Source organism: Antechinus flavipes, chromosome 2, assembly GCF_016432865.1.
Source record: "Antechinus flavipes isolate AdamAnt ecotype Samford, QLD, Australia chromosome 2, AdamAnt_v2, whole genome shotgun sequence".
NCBI lineage: Eukaryota > Metazoa > Chordata > Mammalia > Dasyuromorphia > Dasyuridae > Antechinus > Antechinus flavipes.
Genome location: NC_067399.1, coordinates 602,799,746 through 602,824,003, shown reverse-complemented (window position 1 = coordinate 602,824,003; position 24,258 = coordinate 602,799,746). Strand labels below are relative to the sequence as shown.

General features: G+C 39.5%; 1 protein-coding gene and 1 long non-coding RNA gene across 9 annotated transcripts in view; one reads left to right on the top strand and one right to left on the bottom strand.

The window, feature by feature from the left end:
* Positions 1–369: 369 nt before the first annotated feature.
* LOC127551654 (uncharacterized) lies at positions 370–3,844 on the bottom strand. Its single transcript, XR_007951145.1, has 2 exons — positions 3,753–3,844; positions 370–1,396 (listed from the first exon to the last, which is right to left on the bottom strand). It is a non-coding gene; the product is annotated as an uncharacterized LOC127551654 (long non-coding RNA).
* Positions 3,845–4,113: 269 nt separating this feature from the next.
* The window catches only part of ATE1 (arginyltransferase 1), a 185,411-nt gene continuing 165,266 nt past the window's right edge, over positions 4,114–24,258 (top strand). For 3 of the 8 annotated variants that reach the window (XM_051981567.1, XM_051981566.1, XM_051981563.1), the window contains exons 1-3: positions 4,209–4,735; positions 19,579–19,642; positions 21,519–21,581. In XM_051981567.1, the coding sequence (XP_051837527.1) occupies positions 4,630–4,735; positions 19,579–19,642; positions 21,519–21,581 (233 nt within the window). In that variant the 5' untranslated portion in view covers positions 4,209–4,629. Of the gene's footprint in view, positions 4,736–16,044; positions 16,538–19,578; positions 19,643–21,033; positions 21,192–21,518; positions 21,582–24,258 lie in introns of those variants that run through there. The other 5 variants (XM_051981569.1, XM_051981568.1, XM_051981564.1 and 2 more) reach the window with 5 other exon arrangements.

Genomic DNA, 24,258 nt, shown 5'->3' with positions numbered 1-24,258 from the left:
AGAAAGAAAACAGCCTCCATAGCCCTCTTCTCCTAAGTTTTATCAGTGACTGTTCTCCGCTGAACTTAGTAAATATTTAAAAAACCATCTAAACTATTTTTAGCATGACTAGAGACACCAGTTTTAAATTCTAATCTGTTCCCCTTTTTAATTCAATACAATTGAACAATGTTAAGCTCTGTTGTGTTCCAGTCACAAAACCAAAACCCTCTCGACACCCAAGGAGCACTATACCATTCTACAGAGGGTAGATGGGCTGGGGAAAAGAATACAATTGTGTACATAGGTAAGTAAATAAAAGGTACTTTGAGGAGGGAAAAAAATCCAACAGTTGAAGTATTCTATATTTCCTATATTGAGTAACCAAGATTTCCAAGAGAAAGATCTTTAATTTTTTCCAGGTTTAAAATGTTCACAAAACTTCCTTTTCTTCTTTCAAAGGACTGAAAAATTTGTGGCTCTTAAAAAAATTGGTAAATTTTATTACTTTAATACATTCTCAGTTTTCTGTGAATTCTTTTTGTAGGAAATAAAGGCTCTGGATTTATTCTTCCAACCTCCCACTGGAAGGTAGGCTGGATCCCTAGACTTTGGTTGTTTCTCCCCACTGGGATTCTAGAGGTATCCTGAATGGGTTCAGTTGTCTTTATAATGGTATTGGCTCAGCTGTCATTTCACTGTTCTCTGCTCAGTAGTAATTTCAGTGATTATTATTTCCTCAATATAATTTACTAATACTAATTGGTATCTCCTCAGGATCACTGACAACCAATTAACATCACTTAATTTTATGAAGGAATATTTACTTTAAAATTATTCCAAGAAATTAAAAACTGCCTCCTCTCATCACATACCCCATAAAACCATTTACATTTGAATACTCTCTTCCCTGGACTACCTCAATTCCCTGGAGAGAGTGGGTTCAAATGTAAAGTAGTTGCTACTAATATTTTCATTGAATTCATTTTTGAGTGTTGCATAGCAGGTAAGTGTTTGCTTTTACTTGCTGCAGAGTCTTCATCTCTGAGTAGATTCACCACTGGACTGGACCAATTTTGGGTTCACTTTTAGTGCTGCTGGCAAGCTCTCTATTAGCTATTCCAACTCTTTAAAGCTCATTAAGGTAATTCTAACTCCAATCCTCGACCTAAAATGGATACAATAGGGAAAGAAAGAGGTGCCATGTATTTCAGGCCACATGCCACTTGGGTAGAGAGAACCCTGACCAAGTGACCCACAGCAGTTCTTGTTTGCTCATCCACAGGTAAAGACAGGCTTGATATAGTGCCTCTTGTATGCATATTCAGTCTTGGCTTTCTGTCTTCATGGAGTAAGCAGGCAATAGTTCCCCTTCTAAAGCTCACGCCGTGAAGTAGAAGGGTCTTTTTTTTCCAATCTACAAAAGGCATGAAACCAAGTGGGTTTATTAAATGGGAAGAAAAGGTAAAGTAAATGCTTATTAAAAAATCTAAATAAAAAAGCAAAAGTGTGATGTTCTCTGGTTTGTTATTCTCAAATGAAGATTTCATACAAATACAGAATTAGAATACTTGCTGGCATTTATGTAGTACTTTAAGGACATGCTTTTATTTGATCCTTAAAACAACAGAGTTAGGACTTCCATGATTTTCATCTTTGCTTTACAGAGGATAAAATCCGAGATTCACAAAAGTTGAGTGCTGACTTGTCCATGGGGTCACGCAGGTTTTGAATTTAATTTCCTGTTGATTCTAAATTTAGAACTCTCCACAGTTACAGTAGAGTCACATCTTAGGGGGGAAAGAGAGTATTAGTTTCTAAAGGTGTAAAGTCAAATTTACTTCTGAAATCCCTTAAATAATCCATAAAAGATACTGCCATATATTTAAACAATTTTATTGGAAAGAAGTTAGTGTCTCTTTAGAAGAATAGTCCATATGAAAGAATGGACTTTCCATCTCAGATGGTTGCTATGGAAATAACTGAATATAAATGTTTTCTAAGATGTGAAAACTAGGTCTACCAAAAACAGGTAAAAGCTTGCTGGCATAACAACTCACTCAGGGAAAAATATTTTTTAAAAAGGTCATCATCTCTAAACAATTAGAAGTGATCACAGCTTCACTTAATTCTTTTTTTCCTATTTTTATTAAGTTAAGAAGAACCAAAGATATTGGAGTGGAAGGAGGTTGATTCTAGCAGACTAGGAATTCTACTCTAGGAAGGTCAATTAAGGATACCCACTCTACTTAAGCAGAATAAATGTCTGGATTTTATGAAGAGGAGACTAGAATCACTCACATTATAAGTGATGGTCATATGATGTACTCAAAGACTGAGATCATCTGAGAACTTGAGAGGCCAGCAGTTGACCTCTTATCATCTTACCCAATAAAGAATGCAATGATGGATGAAATCCAACACTAAATGTTTTCTTCTATTTTCTCTTAATATATAATTCAACTTGGCAAGTTCAGTTTTGGCAATATTGTTCATTATATGTCTGATATTTTTAAATGTCACATATGAAGTCAATCCACGTCCACTGCTTCTAAATATATAGTAACATGCCTTACTTTCCTAGGGGGAAAAATGTTATTTTAAGACTTGAGTCTACTCATTTAGTGTCACATTGTGTGCTGTTGCACATTAATTTCATATCTCATATTCAGGTTTCAAACCTGGTCCTGCATGAGTGTCAAAAGAGGTCGTTTTGAAACAATAAAAATGTACTCATTCAAAAAATATTTGTAATTACTATGTGCAAGGAAGATGCTATGAATCAAGGCTTCTTAAACTTTTTCTATACTTTTCTGCAAAGACATTTTATGTGACCAAGAGTATATAAAACTCGTATATAAATCAAACATTTACTGATAATAAAAAATTTCATTACCCCCACATTCAGTTGGGACCCCATATAGGGTCCCAAACCAGTTTAAGAAGCAGGGCTATAGATGATACAAAGACAAGACACTGTACTGCTCTCATTTTTAATTTAATACAGGAGAGTATTAGTATTAAAAATCTGAACTCTCACAATTTGGATTTTTTTTTTTTATCACTTCCTAATATCTATCATAGTCAATTGGGCATATCGATCTTTTATTAGAAAACTTGAAGGCAAGAACTACATTTTATTTCATCTTTATGTCTCATAGGGTAGCATCCAAATGGGTTTATTGAATTAAAGGGAATTTATTAAACTGAAGTGAATACAACATGTATTAATGGTACCTTCTTACAGGGAAGTTATAGGATGAGAATGACGTTTGAGCAGTTATTTTGGGAAATGAGTGAAGAGGCAAGAAGGCAGACTCGCCAGCCTTTTATCCAGTATGGCATGTCATACGTTCTTAAATTCTATTTTAATCAGAATACAAGAAGATTACATGAGAAAAGTAGAGGTCTGAGATGCTTCAATGTACTTTTAAGTTTTCTTTTGAGCACTACATACATAAAGAAAATGTGCATATTTCAATAAATATGTTGCAATGTGTAACTGAGAAGCCATTTTCACCCATAACATTGACAGATCCACTTGACAATTAGAACTGTAAAAAAATCTCTCCCCAAATAAACCACATACTGTGAAATTTGCCAAAAGATTTTACAAAACAAAAAGTCAGTCTTAGGCAAACCGGATCCGTCAGAAATGGTAAAAGTTCAAAAATAAAAGGATTAATATGCTTAATTATCCTGTGCCTGGAAAGTTCTCTCTGCCCTGACTACCAATCTCCTCGGCTTCCTCGGAGTCCCAGCTAAAATCCTACCTTCCACAGGTAGGATGCCTGGATCTCCCTGGATGCCTCAGTTAACTCTGATTATCCTCCTTTTGCAGATACGGACACCGAGGCCACGTGTGGGCAGGGGCTGCTTTGGAACCTGGAGCTCGCAGCCCCTCGTTGGGCGGGCGGGTGTCCTGCGAGAGCCGGTGGCCAGGCCCTGCAAGATGCTCAGCCCCGGCTCCTTTCCCCCCTTTTTTTCTAGGTAAGCCTCCCGTGAGAGGGTCCGACTCTGCAGAAGCTCCCCGAAGTATTACTAGGAGGGAAAGCAAGCCCAGAAGCAGGCTGGCCTAAGCTCTGCCCCGGCCCCGCCCCCGCCCCCGCTCTAGCCCAGAGCCAGGCGGTCGTTCAGCTGCTTGGTAGGTTCCCGCAGGGGGCGCTGTGGCTCGGAACAGAGTCGCCCCCCGGCGGAGAGAGAAGGCGGCGCTCCCGGAGCCGGACTCCGACCGGGCATGGCCTCCGTAGTGGAATACAAAGGGCCCAGGGAGGGTTACCGCTGCGGCTACTGCGACGCCCCGGAAGGCAAAGTGTCCAGCGGTGAGTGTGGCTCAGCTTCCCCCCTCCCTTCTTCCCTTCCCCGGCTTGGGCTCTCTTCCGCGGCCCATCTCGCACTGTCGGCAGCCTCGCCGTCACTGAACATGGTCGTTGTTCAAGGGGCGGACTAGAGCCTCGCGTTGCCCTTGCCAAATATGGCGCGAGTGTCGTCACCCCTCCCCGCCCGCCGCGGTCAGCCCCGGCGAGGCTTGTCCCTCGGGAGGACCGGTGGTTTTGCCCGCCTCCCCGCCCCGTCTTCGCCTGCCCCACAGCTCGCCGGCGCGGGGCATTGTGGGGTGTCAGCGGCTGCGGCGGCCGCGGGGCGGGGAAGATGGCCGCGGCTTCCGGAACCTCCCCCACCATCGTGGAATACTTCGAGGGCGAGGACTTCTACCGCTGCGGCTACTGCAAAAACGAGACGGGAAGCCGCTCCAATGGTGAGGAAGCCTAACGGGGCCTGTAAGCCGGGCCGGCTTCCGTGCTGGCCGTAGCGGGAGGGGCCCCGGGGGCTGGGAGAGCGAGGCGGCGGTGACAGGCTGCGGAGGGCGGGGGCGGACGCTCGGCTGCCCCCTGCGCGCGGGGTCCGGGATGTGCCCCCAAGCTGGTGGGCGCTCCCTGAACCGCCCTCCCCGCCTAGCTGGACTTTGTCTCCCGGCCGAAACTGGGAGCTCTTCCAGGCCAGGAATCGGCCTTCGCCCTTTGTAGCCTCAGTGTCTTGCGCACAGTAGGCGCTTAATAAAGGCTTGACTGACGATTGCCGGCGCTCAGAAAGGGAGGAGACCGGCCTCTGGTGACGTCAGTCCCTGAAGGTCAAGTGCTCTTTGCTTTATTTTCGTCTTAAAAAAAGAAGTCAGACCTGTTTGAATCTGCTTCAGTCTCCCGCGTCATTTTGAAACATTGCATAAAATCAGAGAATTGAATAAGACCTTCAGGGTTTTTCATATTTAAGGGCTATGTGTAAACATAGTTGGCTTGTTATTATAATTATTGTTGTGATTGGTCCAGCGGCTGCATTTTATAGAAATAGGCACGCCTGAGGTCACCTGGCAGAGACAGGATAGAAACGGTTAGAGATGTAAAGTTAGTTCCACGTTCCTAATTCAGGGTTATTTGTGTTTTATTGTTTTTTCCCTTTTCTTTCGCCTTGCTATTGTACAGCATTGTGCCCATCAATTTTAATAATTTATTTGAAGGGCTTCGTTTAGAAGAAAGATTAGGTTTCTGCTTGTTCCTAGGATTGGGCAGACGAGCAAAATATAAAGAAGGGTTTGACGGAAGGACTATGGCCCTAAGAAAGAATAGGGATTCTTTAACTGGCTCTTTTGGGGACTTCTGCTGTGGGACTTCTGCGCCTTATCCGACGTAGCTCTCCGTGTCCGGGGCTGGACGAGATCGCGGTCCGAGGACCCTGTCCAGTCCCTTCTCTACGCGGACGAGGGAGACTAGCTCACCTTCTCCACGGCCGTTCTCTCCGTTCCTGGGTAGCGGGGCCCCTTTACCATAAGGTGCTCATCTTTCAATCAAGAGATTATCTAGATTGGCACTTTCCTTCCATAGAGTGTGATCTTTACTCCTTTCCTTACAGTGCCTTACACTTCTTCACTTAATATATCTTGTTTTATAATTATTGATAGGCCTGTCTTGCATATAAATCAAAAGCTCTTTGAGATGAATGAGTCTTCTACCTGTAAGAACTGGTACATGCACAAGAGAAGACATGTTGAATTAGTCCCCAAGTTGGTAGATAAGGAGTTTCCTTTTATCTGAATTCTTAAAGCAAGTCAAGTGTGTTAAAGGCCTAATGAAAGATACTTACCTTCAAGGAACTAAGACTAATAGAAGAGGCAATGTGCAAACAAGATCAAAGAATATACTGAAAATATTAGGGAAGCCACTAAGGTTTAGGAACATCAGGAAAAGCTTCTTACAGTAGGTGGGTTTTAGCTGAGGATTGAAGAAAGCCTAGAATGCCTTGAGATGGAGATGAGAAGGGAGTATATTCTAGGCATTCTAGCCAGTGAAAACTATTCTATATAGTGTTGTGGGTGATGAAGAAAAAGGAGGCTGTTGTCCCTGGATTGCTGATTATGGGGAAATGTGTGAGTTTTGAGAAGCCTAGAAAGGTAGGAAGAGACCAGATTAAACATTAAACAGAAAATTGTGCATTAAGTTTATTGAATGGTGGGGAGTGGAGTGACACAATCAGATCTACACTTTAGGAAGATCAGTTTGACAGCTGAGTGGAAAATGAATTGGAATGGGGAGAGAATTATGTCTAGGAGACCAGCCATCAGGCATTCATAGTGTCCAAATGGGAGGTGATGAGAATTTGCCTCAGAGGAGAGAAGGGGGAGTTTATGAGAGTTATTAAAAAGGTAGAAACAATAGGATTTGACAATCGATTGGATATTCGGATGTGAGAGAGTGAGGAGTCCACGACATTCCTAGATATCTAGTTGGAGTTACTGGGAGGATGGTGATACCCTCAAGTAATTTAGATTAGGAGAGGATAGAATTAGGGGGAGAAAATAACAAGTTCCATTTTGGACATGTTGAATTTAAGATGCCTACAAGATATTAATTTCAAAATATCCAGTAGATAAGTAGTCAGGGCTGAATAGATATAAGAATCATTTATATGGTGATGATAATTGAATCCATGAGAGTTGATGACAACCCCAGCTGAATATAGTATAGAGGAAAGGAGAGGGCCCAGGACTGAGCCTTGGAAGGCACCTATGGTTGTAATGACCGTGTATTTAAAATCAGCCGGAGTCAGGAACTCAGGTTAAGGGGAAAATCTTCAGTCTTTATTGAAGTGAAGAGGTGAAACAAGATTGCGATAGCAATATGGGCAGCTGCAACAGGAAGCCAGCTAGTAGAGAGAGATCTGAGCTGAAAGGCCGTCCCAATTGCAAAAATGCTAGCAGTCTCTCCTTCCCCTTCTTTTCCACTCCCCTGTCTCCACCCACCAAAATTGTCATTTCCTATACAACACATCAGGACTTGCACAAAGAGTGGGCGGGGGCCATTCTTTCTCCAAGCTTATATATTAATAGAGTATGGTCCAATTACTATTTAGCCTCATGTGCTTGGGATCTCAGTGCATTAACTCAACCCTCAGCCCATACATCTCTCGCTTTCTTTTGTTTTAGAACACAAGTGGTCATGCCATCCCTGACTCCTCAGGGAGGTCAGAGCCCCCAAGGGGAGGTGAAAGCACCGAAAAGGAGGTGATCACGACCCCCCTGACTTCTCAGGAAGGGAGGTGAAAGCACTAAAAAGGAGATAATCACACCCTCCCTGACATCTCAGGAAGGGAGATGAAAAGCACCAAAGGGAAGTGGGAGTTGCTAGCAGGTTTCTGGGCTCAAGGGTCTTATTATGCGCAAACCCATCAGCATGGGAAATATTACACAAGCACATAGCAACAACGCAGAGGCTATTAGTGATGACTCTCCCCACAGTCAGTGCAGGTTTGATGTGGTGTAACAAATATGAATTATTCACTCACGTAACGGTATAACAAACAATATAAATCAACATTGTGTTATAAAAGATTGCCAGAAGTCCTAGAAGGAGAGTATGTAAACAGCAGTCACACATACACTTTCTTCAGCAGCCAAGAGATAGTCCAAAACCAATCTATTGTCCATTGCTTCACATATCAGGCAATCCAATGATCCCCCCAAGTTTTTGAAGTCTAGCAAAAGTCTTTTTATGTCTTAGGGAATCCAATGATTCCAGCAGATTTTGAAGTCCTGTAACAGTCTTATCATTTCTCAGAAAATCCAATGATTCCTAAGGACTTTCAAGTCTTATGTCTCAAAGAATCCAATGATTCCTGAGGGATTTAAAGTCCTACAACAGTCTTATGTCTCAGAGAATCCAATGATTTCTGAGGGTTTTGAAGTCCAATGATTTTCTATGTCCATGAGTCAAACGCCATAACTGCCACACTCTTTCAATGGTGAGCACAATCAGCAACAGAACTACCCGATGTTTCTTGGGTCTTCTTCTTCGTTTCAAGGGTCTGCTCTGTCTCTCTGTGATGGACAAGGCGAATATGGCTCGTTGGCACCCATCTGATTCCTTCTCCACCTGTAGAGATACAAGCAAACCTCTCCCCCAAGCAGTTAGCCTATCTGGTCCCTTCCATTCACCACTTTCTGGGTCTCTCCACATCACCTGGCGATTATCTAAAGATAGTGGAGCTGCTCGCACTGGACACTGCCCTTCCGGTGGGTTATAAAACCTGTCTGCCGGAGCCAGTGCATCTTTGTCAAAAATCAAGAAGTTAATAGTATAAAGTGCTAGATTTAGTAGTTCTCTAGGGTTACCTGTGGCTCCCCTTTTCTTTTGTTTTTGGAGGAGCGTCTTAATGTCTCTGTTTCTCCTCTCTACTATTGCCTGTCCTTGAGGATTAAAGGGTATGCCAGTGGTGTGTAAAATCTTATACTGTGCACAAGTGCAAAATGTTTGGAGGTGTATGCAGGACCATTGTCTGTTTTTATTGCTTGTGGCACACCCATAATGGCAAATGCTTGTGTGAGGAATTCAGTGACCACTCGGGCTGTCTCTTTTGCTGCTGGTATGGCAAAAGTGAATCCTGAAAAGGTGTCTACCACAACATGGATAAAAGACAGACGACTGAAAGATTTATAATGGGTCACATCCATTTGCCAGATTTCATTGGGTCTCAAACCACGAGGGTTCTTCCCTAGAGGCAGTGTAGGAGCGTGGAAAGGAAGGCAAGCTGTACAGCTTTTTACTATGCTCCTAGCTTCCTCTTTTGTAATCCCAAATTGTAAACGCAAAGCTCGAGCAGCCTGATGGTATTTAGAATGGGATTCCTGGGCCTCCTGAAGTAAAGGCGTACTGGCTAACATAGTTAAAAGGCTATCTGCCTTTGAATTCCCATCAAAAATAGGACCTGGCAGTCCACTATGTGAGTGGACATGCAAGATATAAATCTTACCTGGATGTTTTCTCACTTGCTCCTGAAGTTCCTTAAAGAGCTGATATATATTAGAAGGTGCAAATTTTATTTGGGCTGTGGCAATTCTTTGTACCACACCTACTGAATAGGCTGAATCAGATATTATATTTATGTCTCCTGGGTAATAAGTGAGAGCTAATATGATTGCATATAATTCGTTCTGCTGAGTGGACTGAAAAGGAGTTCTGATTACTCTCTGTATTGTTAAGTCATGAGAGTATACTGCACAAATATTGTGTTTGGATGCATCTGTAAAGATAGTTGGTCCTTTAAGAGGAACTTTAGAAACTTTTTCTTCAAGAATCTATCGCCAATTATGTAAAAGTCTGGTTATCTTTAATGGAGACCCATGTGTTAAATTTGGAGCCAGGGCTAATAAAATTTGCCACTCTGGGATGGTCTCACAACACAGATTAATTTGTGTATTGGTGTAAAAGGTGTATATCTTATCAGGTCTTGCCCCAGATAATTGTACTGCTTGCTTAATGGCCTTTAATAAAATTCTAGCCACAAGCACTGGGTAAGGAGTAAGGCTTTGTTCTGGTTGTGCCGGGAGGTTCACCCACTCTATCACACTGTCTCCTTGATGAAGGACTGTTGTGGATGCCTCTTGTGTGGCAAAAACTGATATTTCCAAGGGTTTTTGAGTGACTCTTTCAACCACATTGGATAAAGCCAGTTCAACTTCTCTCAAAGCCTCTTGAGCTTCTTTTGTAAGCTGGCGTGGTGAATTTAAAGCACTGTCTCCCCTTAAAATATCATATAATGGTTGTAACTGACAGGTAGTCAAGCCTAACACTGGTCGCATCCATTGGATATCTCCGAAAATCATTTAAGGTGTTTAGCTTCTCTGTTCTTAAGGACAGTTTTTGTACTGTAAACACCTTAGGGTATACTTCATATTCTAAATATTGAAAAGGAGCATGTCTTTGAATTTTCTCTTCAGCTATGTATAATTTGTAGTATCTTAGTGTTTCTATGGTCTTTTGTAGACATGCTTCTAGCATTTGTTCCTCAGGTGCACATCCCAATATATCATCCATATAATGTAATAGAATAACTTTTGGAAATGCTTTTCTTATTGGAGCAAGAGCAGCAGCAACATACATTTGACACAATGTGGGGCTGTTTTTCATTCCCTGTGGCAATCTTTTATAAGGCTCAGCTAAGTTAACGCTGGGCACTGAAAAGGCAAATCTTTTCATATCCTCCTTATCCAGAGGGATAGAACAGAAACAATCCTTAATATCGATGACCCAAAGAGGCCACTCTCTAGGCAATTGAGTAGGAGATGGAAGTCCAAGCTGAAGAGTTCCCATAGTTTCCATCTGTTCATTCACTTTTCTTAAATCAGTGAGCATCCTCCATTTTCCCGATTTCTTTTTTACAACGAACACTGGGGAATTCCAAGGACTTAGAGGTTGTAAATGCCCTTGTTCAAGCTGCTCCTGTACTATATCTAATAAGGCCTGAATTTTATTGCTACTTAAGGGTCACTGTTCTATCCACACTGGTGTATCAGTTTTCCATTGGATAGGAACAGGTGAAAGTGTTGGCAGGCCTTCAACAGCAGCCCTGCTTAAAAAACCGAAGTACTCATTTTTAACCCTAATTGTTGTAAAACATCTCTTCCCCACAGATTGATGGGGATTTTTTCAACTATAAACGGAGTAAAAACTCCTGTTTTGCCTTCAAAAATCCATCTCATAGGGGCAGCACTAACTTCAGCTGCTATTGATCCTCCTACTCCAGACATATAGGTGTCTGCTTTAATCTTTGGCCAGTGACTGGGCCAACTGGCACCTCTAATAACTGTACGATCTGCACCTGTGTCTACCAATCCTTCCAATGGTAGGCCATTTATATAGATCGTGAGCATAGGTCGGTCAGCTGTTACAGCTGCTGTCCAGTAAATTCCTGGATTTTGTAGTCTGGAGTCAGAATCTGGGTGACTATCACCAGGTTGCTTATTAGGATTCTGTATGAGTAAACCTGATGCTACTACTTCTCCTGGGTGATAAGTCACACATTGTCTACCTGTATTAGTGACTGGGATATTATCTACACATTCCCCAGTTTCCCACATCAGTGTGTGGATGGACACTGTTTTGTACGTACAAAAAGGAGGTGAAATGGTCAAGCCTACTGTGCCTGGAGGCAAGGGATCCATAGGCTGGAGAGGAACAGATTTCACCTCTCCAGGCGGTATCTCAGTTGTCCCAGCTGCATACAGCTCTATTCTCCCTAATTGTAATTCCCTTCTGCCATCAGGTTGCTTCCTGGCTGGTTGACTGTGTAATCCCCTTCTCCCATCATATGGCTTTCTGGCTGATTGGTCATGTCTGGGTACTGGACTTCTAGGCACTCTCTGGGTGCACCATTGGCTGCCATCATGCCCAAGTGTTTTTTGCCTTGGGCCCTGGGGCTGGGCCTCTCATCCCGTTTCTCTGAATCTGTCTACATTCTGAGGCCCAATGGAAGCCTCTGTTGCATTTTGGACATGGGGTATTGGGTCTTGTTCTCCCACCCTGTTTTCCCATTCTATCTCTATACCAACATTGAGCTTTCAGATGTCCTACTTTTCCACACTGAAAGCATCTACGAGTCTCTCTGGAAGTCCCTTTCCAGGAGGGACTCTGTCTTCTCATGTTTGGATTTTGGGAAGTCTGCATCATAGCCTGGCTATAAAAGGCACCTGTGCCCACTGTGGCACAGCGTCTTATGAACTCCTCTAAAGGAGCATCCTTGTGCAGTCCTAGTATAATTCTTCTGCAAACCTCATTAGCATTTTCCTTAGCAAGTTGCCTTATCAAAATGTCTGTTATTGCATTTTCTCCATTTGTTCTTGTGATAGCTGTCTGCAAGCGTCCCACAAAGTCAGCAAAGGGTTCATTTGGCCCTTGTGTTATTTTTGTGAAGGCCCCACCCTTTTCATCTTTATTGTGGAGAGAAGCCCATGCTTTGATAGCATTATCAGCAATTTGCTGATATGCTGCTACAGAATAATTAATTTGTACTGCGACATCTGCATAAGGACCTACACCTGTTAGTGGGTCACAGGTGATTGCAGTATGAACTCCACTTTGACTATTTTGTTGGGCTTGTATCCTACAGAGCTCACTATATTCAGAAAGCCACAAGTAGTTTTGTCCAGGTTCTAGGCATATCTTTGCTATAGATTTCCAGTCATTAGGGGTCAAGATTTCAAAAGACAAATTTTGTAATAGTATCTTAACATAAGCTGATGTAGCCCCATAAAGAGTGCAAGCTTTTTTCAGGTCTTTGAGGATTTCTATATCAAAAGGTGAGTATCTTCTACTTTCTTGACCTGAAGAATTAAACTGTTGAATTACAGGAAAAATGTGGTGTTGAAATTCCGATACATTTTTCCCTTCTTCTTTGGCCTTAATTAGTCCCTTTTGCAATCTACTCATAGGAGCAGTTGGATGCTGGGGGGGAGGTGCTGGATGCTGGGGCGAAGGTGCTGGTGCTGTCACTACCCCCCTCCCCCTCCCACTACCTCTCCTCCCTCCATCCTGGAGGGTGGAGTTGATGGAGGAGAGTCAATTACCTGCTCCTTAGGTGGGGCTGAAGCTGCCTCAGATTCACCATACCCTTGAGCCTCACTTAAGTCTCCTTGTCCTGTGGGGATATGGCCATTAATCTGTTCTTTGTCTTCCTCCTTTATCTCAGGCTTCCCCATTTGGCTATTCCTAGAGTTTTTACCTTTTCTCCTAGAACTTATACAGTATTTTTTTTTTTTTAAATTTTTATTTAATAATAACTTTGTATTGACAGAATCCATGCCAGGGTAATTTTTTACAACATTATCCCTTGTACTCGCTTATGTTTCGATTTTTTTCCCCTCCCTTCCTCCACTCTCCCCCCCCCCCACCCCCCCTCCCCAGATGGCAAGCAGTCCTATAAATGTTAAATATGTTGCAGTATATCCTAGCTACAATACATATTTGCAGAACCGAACAGTTCTCCTGTTGCACAGGGAGAATTGGATTCAGAAGGTAAAAATAACTCGGGAAGAAAATCAAAAATGCAAATAGTTCACATTCGTTTCCCAGTGTTCCTTCTTTGGGTGTAGCTGTTTCTGTCCATCATTTATCCATTGAAACTCAATTAGGTATCTTTGTCATAGAAATCATCTTCCATCAGAATACATCCTCATACAGTATCATTGTCAAAGTGTATAATGATCTCCTGGTTCTGCTCATCTCACTTAGCATCAGTCCATGTAGGTCTCTCCAAGCCTCTCTGTATTCATCCTGCTGGTCATTCCTTACAGAGCAATAATACTTATACAGTATTTTAAGGCCAACTGTATCATATTGTATAAATAGAATGCCTCGATGGAAACTGAACGAGGACCGTTTTCATTGTTATATGCGGAGAGCTGTTGACCAACCAATGCCCAGTTATCTAGAGAGATTTGCTCTTCCTCTAAGAACCAAGGGGAGGTGCATTTTAATGTACCCAAGTTACAAGTAGCCCTTGATCTTCTATCAGCTTAAGCAGGCTTTCTATAGCACCACTCCTGGGTGGGGCTGGGGGGGTTGGGGTGGGGGATGGAGAATCTTTACCTAGGATCTGTCCCATTTCAGCCAAAAAAAAGGTTACTAATTTAGTCTTTAAGAAAATAAGTTCCCTGTTTGTCTTATACTTACCTAAGTTCCTGGTCACTGGAGACTTCTTCAGTGAAAGTAGGGTCCTTGGTTCCCACGCTTGGGTGCCAAATGTAATGACAGCGTATTTAAAATCAGCCGGAGTCAGGAACTCAGGTTAAGGGGAAAATCATCAGTCTTTATTGAAGTGAAGAGGTGAAAAAAGATTGTGATAGCAATATGGGCAAGAAGGATTGCGATAGCAATATAGGCAGCTGTGACAGGAAGCCAGCAGCTAGCAGAGAGAGTGATCTGAGCTGAAAGGCCGTCCCAATTGCAATTGCAAAAATGCTAGCAGTCTCTCCTTTCCCTTCCTTTTCCACTCCCCTGCCTCCACCCACCAAAATTGTCATTTCCTATACAACACATCAGGACTTGCACAAAGAGTGGACGGGGCCATTCTTTCTCCAAGCTTATATATTAATAGAGTATGGTCCAATTACTATTTAGCCTCATGTGCTTGGGATCTCAGTGCATCAACTCAAGCCTCAGCCCATTACATATGGTAATAGATGGGGCCTGGATAAAAGTTCAGCAAAAGAGACTTGAAGAATGGTTAGATAGGAAGGAGGAAAACCTGGAGAACACAGTGTCATGAAAACTTTGAGAGAAGCGAAAATGAATATGACGTTCTAAAACAAAGTTATACTTTAAATAGAAGTTGGATTGTGTGATCTTTGAATAAAATTCCTTCATACACTGAGACTCTTTGGCCCAAGACTTGTAAGTATGTGGTCCAAATGACCTTGGACAGATTACTCTCTAGGAGCTGAATTGGGTTAGATAGCATTCGAGATTCCTTTCCTGTTCATAATCTTCCACTTGGATGCGGGAAAACTGGGACACTAATGCATTGTTGGTGGAGTTGTGAACGAATCCAACCATTCTGGAGAGCAATCTGGAATTATGCCCCAAAAATTATCAAATTGTGCATACCCTTTGATCCAGCAGTGTTTCTATTGGGCTTATATCCCAAAGAAATACTAAAAAAGGGAAAGGGACCTGTATGTGCCAAAATATTTGTAGCAGCCCTATTTGTAGTGGCTAGAAACTGGAAAATGAATGGATGCCCATCAATTGGAGAATGGCTGGGTAAATTGTGGTATATGAATGTTATGGAATATTATTGTTCTGTAAGAAATGACCAGCAGGATGAACACAGAGAGGACTGGCGAGACTTACATGAACTGATGCTAAGTGAAATGAGCAGAACCAGGAGATCATTATACACTTCGACAACGATATTGTATGAGGACATATTTTGATGGAAGTGGATTTCTTTGACAAAGAGACCTAACTGAGTTTCAATTGATAAATGACGAACAAAAGCAGCTACACCCAAAGAAAGAACACTGGGAAACGAATGTGAACTATCTGCATTTTTGTTTTTCTTCCTGGGTTATTTATACTTTCTGAATCAAATTCTCCCTATGCAACAAGAGAACTGTTCGATTCTGCAAACATATATTCTATCTAGGATATACTGCAACATATCCAACATATAAAGGACTGCTTGCCATCTAGGGGAGGGGGTGGAGGGAGGGAGGGGAAAAAAAAATCGGAACAGAAACAAGTACAAGGGATAATGTTGTAAAAAAAAATTACCCTGGCATGGATTCTGTCAATATAAAGTAATTATTAAATAAAAATTAAAAAAAAAATCTTCCACTTGTAGATCTTTGATCCTGTGACTGGTGTGATTTTTCTGTACCTTTTCATTCAACAAGCATTTATTAAGTTATGGCCCATTCACTGAGGCAAAACAGGAAAAATACTTTGCCCCCAAGGAGCTTGGGAAAATAGCACAAACACAACTACATACAAAACAGAAAGTAATGGAGTGTGGGGAAAGATCAGAAGAGACCTTATGCCAAGATAGTGTTTGAGTTGAATCTTGGGAAGAGAACTAGGAATTCTTGGAGAGAGAAGTGAGGAGGAAGTTCATTTCCATCACCTAATAAGCACTAAGTGCTTAGTCTGTGCCAGGCACATTTAGGTACTAGGAAGACAAAGTGAAGAGTTTGTTCCTGCAAGGAAATGCAGTGGGTTCAGAATGTTTGAAGACAAATATATATGGGAGAAATACAGAGCTATTTAGGCCCTGGAGTAGATCAAGAAAAACCTAAACCTCTCGAAGGAGGTTTTTGGGCCTTGAAGGAATCTAAGGGGATGCCAGAGTGGAGTTGAGGCAGAATCTTCCAAGATGGAGGACACCTGGTGCAAAGGTATGGAGGATTGTTGTGAAAGGAAGTAGACCAATTTGGTGAAATTGGAGGTTAGGGCTGACTATATAGTGTGTAATCATCATGAAAGGGCAAGATGCAGCCAACTTAATGAAAGATTGCAGATGCCAAGATATATTTGTATTTTATCTGGACCATAGTGTGAATTCTCTGATTTTTTTTTTTTTTTTTTAGCAAGGTCACAGTGAAGAGGCTATACTTTAGTAATGTCTGTTAGGAGCTGAATTGGAGAAAAGAATCTGACTGCAGGCCTGCTAATGGGAAGGCTGTTGCATGACCTGGACAAGAAGTGTTGAGGATCCTTCCAAGTGTGAGCAGAAAGATGTAAGAGACACAGAGGCCACTTGTAAAAGGGTCCAGTGACAGGAAATGCAACAGTTAGGAGAAAAATAGGGAGGCCTTTGTGGCTGCAGGGAGGAATGGAGGGAAAGGTAGCTGGAAACAAAATTATGGACTTAAATACCTAATAGAACAGTTGGTATTTTATCCTAGAGACAAATGGGAACTCTTATTATGTGTCTCCCTCTGCCACTACTCTGAACAACATAGATTAGAGCTATAAAGGAACTTAGCCATTTGTCCTAATGTTTTCCTTTTATAGGTGTGGAAACTGAGGCTTATAGAGGTTATACTTGTACACTTACTGAAAATTACATTCAAGTCAAGATTAACTTGGATCCTTTGACTGTTTGTACCTGTCTTTTTTTTTCTTTTCTTTTTTTTTTTTTTAATGCATAATACTCAATACTTTACCTTAAGCATGTCTTCTTACTAGGATTTTATATGAACCACTGACTGAATCAACATTTATAAAAGTGGTTTTGTTTATTATTTGACTTTTTAAAATCTTTCATTTACTTTCCACTGCTTGCATGAAGTCCAAATTTTTTAACTATCTTCTGTAAATTATAACTGAAGTCTTAGTTTATATTGTATTAGTTACTATTCTTACTTATCTTTATTTCTAGTCCTATACTTCTAGTCCTATAGGCAGGTAGTAGTAGAGCAAAATGCATTACACTTTCTGCTGTCTCCACTGTATACTTGAGCTGTTTTGTTAGTATCTCACTTATGTGTTGTCCTCCCCTTTCTGTCCTGCTGTAAAAATGATTGATGCTTTCTTGGGTACTTTCTCACCTTAGAAGACCATTGATATTTTTGATTAACTACCACATGCAGTCTTTTGATTCATATCTATTCTAATCATTCAGATAGTATATTACTCCTATTTCTGTCTGTAGTGGGGGATCTGTTTATTTGAATTTGAACTTTGTATTTGACCCTAGATCCCAAGATCCCACCTTTCTTGAACAGGTTGTTCTTCTTTTCATTGAAATTTGGTGAAACATAAAGGTGAAAACTTCTGAGTACAGTATTTTATTATTATTATTATTTAGCATACTTTGTCATCAGAAGGAATTAAATCAAGTTCTGCTTTAAATATGTGGTATAACAGTGTAGATACTGTTTCATATCCCAGGTACTGGTGGATGACAGGCTAGGAGAAGCATTTCCTGAACGTTTAATCTACTTTGAAATCTTTCAAAATTTGATTATTAATTGTGGTGGAGACTTCTCTCTGAGGCAGTCTTGAGAGAGTCCATGTAGGTGAATCACTAGGAGGAAATGCCATGATAGGAGTCAGATGGTAGCTTGAAATACAGAATCCTGTGGCATATTTCAAGAAGACAAAGATTGTCATAAAGATGGTGATGTTCTCTTGTGAAGGTGGCATATGTGTTCGTTGTAAATAAGTTCCCCTTACTGTGGTTCAAGAGATACGTTCATGGTTGTAGGAGCCTCTTGCAAAATTTCCTTTTCCATTGGTACTTAGTGTATGTCATCTTGGGTATTGTGCCTATATTATTATGGCCAAAAAATGATGTGCAAAATGCTCAGTTAACTGTTAGAGATGTAAATAGAAAGGTGTGACAGCTCTTTTGCTCAAAGAATTCCCAGGATATTAGGGGAAGATAATGTGGGGAAGAGAATTCAGCTTTATAATGGATGGAGAAGACTGGAGTCCTAGAGATGCAGAAGTGGAGCAGTTGACCAGGCTCAGTGGCAAGTGTTTTCGCGTACTGTGGCAGTGGCAGTGAAGAAGATAGAGCCTCTAGTACACAGTGGCAAGGCAAATAAGTTCTAAATGTTCATACTGGAAGAATTGACTTCCTGCTTAGAATGATATGAATAGTCATGCTACTTTTAAGGCTCATAGAGGAGCTAATAGTGGAACCTACTATTTCCTAGTAGAGGAACCTGCCCTTTGTTCTTGGGAAGTGGGGAATGGGCTGTGGATTACCTTCCCCAGGGATAGATTGTGGAAAATCAATGGTGGGAAGGCTGGACAGAGAGAGGGTAGAAGAAGAATTGGTAAGAAAGTTGTGGACATGGGACAGGTGGCACCTGTAGCATTTATTCTGGCCAAATTAGCTAATGCCCCAATAGATTTTATGTCTCCTGGAGTAGATTAATGGGGAACAAGGAAAAAGGATTTTCCCTGATGGCTGTCAAGGCTAAAGGGAAGAAGTATAAAAGAGCAAAAGGGTACTTCTATATGTCAAAACTTAGTAGTTTTGGGGAAATCTATTTGGCTTATTGACTTTCCTTGTGTGCCCTCAGTGCTAGGTGGTGTTGGGGCTTTCTTACATATTGTAGGCAAGCTTCTGGGATGACATAAACCAGAGGGCCCAAAGTGATAAGACTACCAAAGTGCTATTGACTATTCTTTTTTGTTTGTTTGCAAGGCAATTGGATTAAGTGACTTGCCCGGGTCACACAGCTAGGAAGTGTTAAGTGTCTGAGGTCGTTTGAATTCAGGTCCTCCTGACTCCAGAGCTGGTGTTGCATCCATTACCCCATTTAGCTTTCTCCCATTGACTCCTTTTGGCACACCTGTGTAAAAGTTGTGGCATCTTGACTAGATATACCTAACACATACCATGGGTGAGTAATAATAGCTTGTTAGCCAAATGTTTCTCGTTCAGATATGGGAACAACCCAGATGTTTTTAGAAAATGAAAGAGAATCAGACCTTTTTTGCAAGACGAGTCAGAGATAAATCCTTGATGAAACAAACTCCTTGAAGGGGCTGTGTTTTTGTCTTTGTATCTAACTCCTAACACTATGTATGGCACATTAGTAAATGTTTTGTTCATGTATGAAGTAATAGTGTAAGGGTTAATATTAATAAGCGAAGTTCTTCGATAAATTGTAATTCCCAGGATGAATCATTGGTATTTTGCTATTGATATTTGTTTTCATAATTAAAATTATGGTTTTTATTTTTCATATAGTTTATACTTTAGAAAAGCCTAATTTGTTGAAATTCATTACTAACTTTGCCATTTATTTGTTTATAACAGGCATGTGGGCACATTCAATGACAGTTCAGGATTATCAAGATCTTATAGACCGTGGATGGCGAAGGTAAAACCACCTAACAGATACTTTCTAGCTTTGTGGTTGTTTGTTTGTTTTATAGAATTTATACATTTACCTTGCTGCAGAGATAAACTTTCCTAGCATCTGATTGTAGTATCTAATCTTGATCAGTTCAAAAGAACACATGCCTCATTAGATCTTGGAGGGGGAGTCAGGAGACAGACTGAGATGTTGTTCAGAATGTCCCAGATATGTTGGTTAGAATTGTTTTTTATTTAGCAATTCAGTTCAGTGGGAGTGATCTTGGTCTTTTAGAAATTTGTAGTGTAAGAAACAAGTCATCAATAAGACTTTAAAATCAGAATCAGGACTAGACCTGTGACTTTAGTAGCATAGGAAACTCTTAGATAAGGAAAATCCAGTGTGAATTGGCTTCTTCTTTGTAACATAGAGTAAATCTTATATAATTAGTAGAACACTGAGAGATTGAGTGGACTTACTTAGAGTTATAAAGAACAGAGCATGTTACAGATAGAACTTGAAACTAGATCTTCCTCTTTTCAGAGGCTATCCATTATATTTTGTGGCTTTTCCAAATTGTATTTTAAGCTTTTTTGGCATTGTATTTAAGTAAAGAAATATATTTTGATCCTGGATCTCTAAGAGGTAGAGTACTAAACTTGTTATCTGGAATACCTATATGTCATCATATCTTGCCTAGCTATAAAGTAAGTATGCTCTTATTTTCGCACCTATCTCTTAGGGACAGTGTGAGGATTAAATGAGACAAAGTGTAAATTACTTTAAATGTAAGATGTTGTTGCTATTATTGCTACTATTTTTTTAAGCTTAAAATTCTTACAGTTGTGAATATCTTTAAATTCTCATCTTAGCTGCAAATTGTACTGAATCTTACTTAGCTAGACTTAGTCAATAAAGTAATCCTACTATAACTTCATACTAATGTACATTTTTATATAAAATGATTAAACTTTGGAATTCCTTCATTTCAGTTTAATTTAGCCATTAGAAAGGCTTGATTATAATACTTTCTTGTCACTATATCTGAGGAATCATTTTAATAGTCCTCTGGCTTTTTTTGTTTTAATTTTATATATTTCAAAAACTTGTCTTTTCAGCAGTATGTATACTTCCTTTACCATTGTGGATTTTAATCATTCTACATCTTAGCACACAATTTTCATGTGTGAAAAAATTAATTACCTGGTAAACCAAATTCTAGTAATAAAAATAAGCCCTTTTGAACTTAAACAAGTTGAGCCTTGGACAGCAGCAGGTATTCTGTTGATAAACACTCCTGTCTCCCTTTTCAGACTTCCTGTATTGGAGAGGACTAGAGCTTTAACTCCCAGGATCTTGTCCACACTGTGAGGAGGCATCTTAGTTGAACTTGAGAGATTTTTTACATAACAGTGTTCAGTATTCATAAAAATATTCAAATTTAGTTTGTCATTGAATTTAGTCTTAAGTGATTTTTTTTTGTGAATAAAGATATTAGATAGAGAGACCAGCTAGAATCTGGAAGACCTGTATCAGTTACAACTTCTGACATCTATTGAGTGTTTTACAATAGGTAAGTCACTTAATCTTTCAGTACCTGGAGAAGTTATTAATCTGCATGATAGAGGGGAGTCCCTACAACAATGAAGACTTGAACCTATATAATGTCAATAGCTGTTAGAGACTGTGTAGTGCTCTTTTGGTGTTGATACTTTTATTATATTCTTTTATATTGAAAAGTTTAGAAGAGAAGAAATATTTTTGATTTATGCTTTTGTCAAGAGATGCCTTTTTTATACTAGTAATTGTATTTTTCCTTTTGAGAAGTATTTTATTTTTAGTCTTCTGTGTGTACAGGAAAAATGTCTGAGAAATTAACAAGAATGTTTTATTATTTTAGAAGTGGGAAGTATGTATACAAACCTGTTATGAATCAAACATGTTGTCCTCAGTACACAATAAGGTAAGAATTTTTTAATTACAAATGCTTTTCAAGCACAGTAATGATAGAAATAATCAAACTCTAGTATGAAAGTTGCATTCTCCTGAGCCTATCACAAATATCTTTGCCTTGTATATTTTGTTTTTTTGTTTGTTTGTTTGTTTGGGGTGGGGTGCAGGAGTGGTTTGCAAGTTGTCTTCTCCCATTAGAATTTGAGTTTCTTGAGAGCAGGGAATATTTTTTCATTTCTTTGTATTTCCAGCATTTTGTACAGTGACTGACACTTATTTTATAAAATCTGTTGATTGATTGATGGATGGACTGACTAGAGTTATAAGTAGAAGCTCATTATAATATTGAGAATTTTACTTAATAATGCTTTTTTTGTCTTACCCATTAGCATATATCAAAGTATCACTGAATTTCATAATTGAAAAGGACATCAGTGATCTTTTAGTCCAATCCAGAAGGAATCTCTATTATAATATAATAAGTGGTCATCCTACTGTTTAAATACTCCAATTTAGGGCAATTTCCTGCTTCCTTTATGTTTTTGCACAACTTTCCTTGTTAGAAGCTTTTCTAGACATCAAGCTTCAAAATACCTCTTTGCATGTTCTACTTCTACTTGTGCCACCTTTGGACAAATAGAGCAACCTTTCATGTGGTTAGTCATATGGTGTGCCAAAAATCAAGTTGGTTACTAGAGAAAAAAATACCAAAAAATGTCTCTGTCTTCTAGGAGCTTACATTCTACTGGGAGAAAAGTAATATATATATAGATAAGTGTTAAACAACATTTATATAGAGAATAAGTACCGAATAATTTCATTTGAGAGAGAAGAGCACTAAAAACTGGGAGATTAAGAAAGGTTTGCTGTAGGAAATGGGTAGTACCTGAACTGTGTGCCTTTAGAAAAAAAAATTTAAGTTTTCTTTTTTAAAATTCTGAATTATAGAATGAGGTTCTGTATACATAATTGAACAGAAGAAGAGAAATATACTAAACTGCATATCTTTTATATACATCTTGTTTTCTTTTAAGTAAATAATAAATTCAACATGTAACTTTCCATCTATGTTGCTTTTCTGTGATCCCTGCTGGTCTTTCTTCAGTTCTTTTCTGTGTTTTTGGAAAAAAAATATTTCAGTGACCCTCTTTTCTTTCTTTTCTACTTTATTTTTCTGGCAACCAAGCCTAACCCCCTATTGGCTATGTCAGAAAATACATGTCTTCTGAATCTTGAGACTTTTAGCTCTCAATCAGGCGGTGGGTGTTGCATGCTTAATAATTAGCTTTTTGGGATCCTGATTTGTCATTGGATTGATCATAGTTCTTTAGTAAAAAAAACTAATTTTATGCAACATCAACTCATTCTTTTCAGGTGTTTTTGAAACCATCCCCCCCCCCCTTTTTTTTTTTTATAGCTCAATGATATTCCATTGCATTTCATAATTCATAATAGCCATTATCCAGTTGATGGGTACCTCCTAGCTTCTAATTCTTTGCTATTACAAAAATATTGAGCTATTCTTTGAAGGAAGTAAGAAATTCTACTAAGAAGAATTGTACAGCCCTATTTCTAAGATTGTAGCCATTTTAGAGCCAATTTAATAGTAACGTTGCTGGTTTAATATGGATATGGAAAGTAGTATTTGAATATAATTTAAGGTATTTTGTATTATCTCCAGTGTTAACATTTGTTTTCTTTTTTTTTCCTACAAAAGCCAAGTTGTGAAAAACAATATAGATATCCCTCCCCAAAAAAAACCCTCAAGAAAAGTAAAATTTAAAAAAAAGTGCTTTAATCTGTATTCAAACACCTTTAGTTCTTTCTCTGTGGATGGATAGGATTTTTCATTTTTCAGAGTTGTCTTGGATCATTCTTTGCTAAGAATAGCTGAGTCATTCATAGCTCAATATTGCTGTAATTTTGTACATAGTACATTTCACTTTGCATTAGCTCATGGACGTCTTTCCAGGTTTTTCTGAGAACATTTGCTCAAAATTTCATACAGCACAATAGTATTATATCATAAGCATATGCCATAATCTGTTTAGATTATGCTTAGTCATGAGGAATGTTTAGTCATTCCTCAATTGATGGACATCCCCTCAATTTCCACTTCTTTGTCTCCCAGGAAAGAATTGTTATAAATATTTTTGACTATATAGGTCCTTTCCATTTTTGGGGATACATACTGAGTAGTGGTATTGCTTAGGTCAAAGGGTATTTACAACATTTGTTTTCTTAGTGAAAAATCTATTCAGATTTTTTCTTCTAATAGTAAATTAAATCAAAACCTGTTAAAATCATTTATAGTGAAATAAATTTTCACATTGGCCGTATCTAAAAAAAAAGTCTCTTTGTGTGCACTCTTAGTTTGTTAACTCTTTGTTAAAAGGTGATCAACATGAATCCTTAGGAATTTTGGCTAGTTTTCTTTTCTCTTTGAAAAATTTTGTTTTAATTGCCTAAGTTCTGTCTTTTTACCTTCTCCCTTCTTCCTCCCTTAAGAACACAACAAAAACAAATGCTGTTACCGAGTCAATTAAAATAAATTCCCAGATTGGTCACGGTCTAAAAATATTTCTTTCATTCTGCATTCTGAGTTTTTCACCTCTCTATCAAGAAGTGGGCAGCATATTTCACAATCAGTCCTCTGGAATCCTGGTTATTCACTTAACATTGAAAGA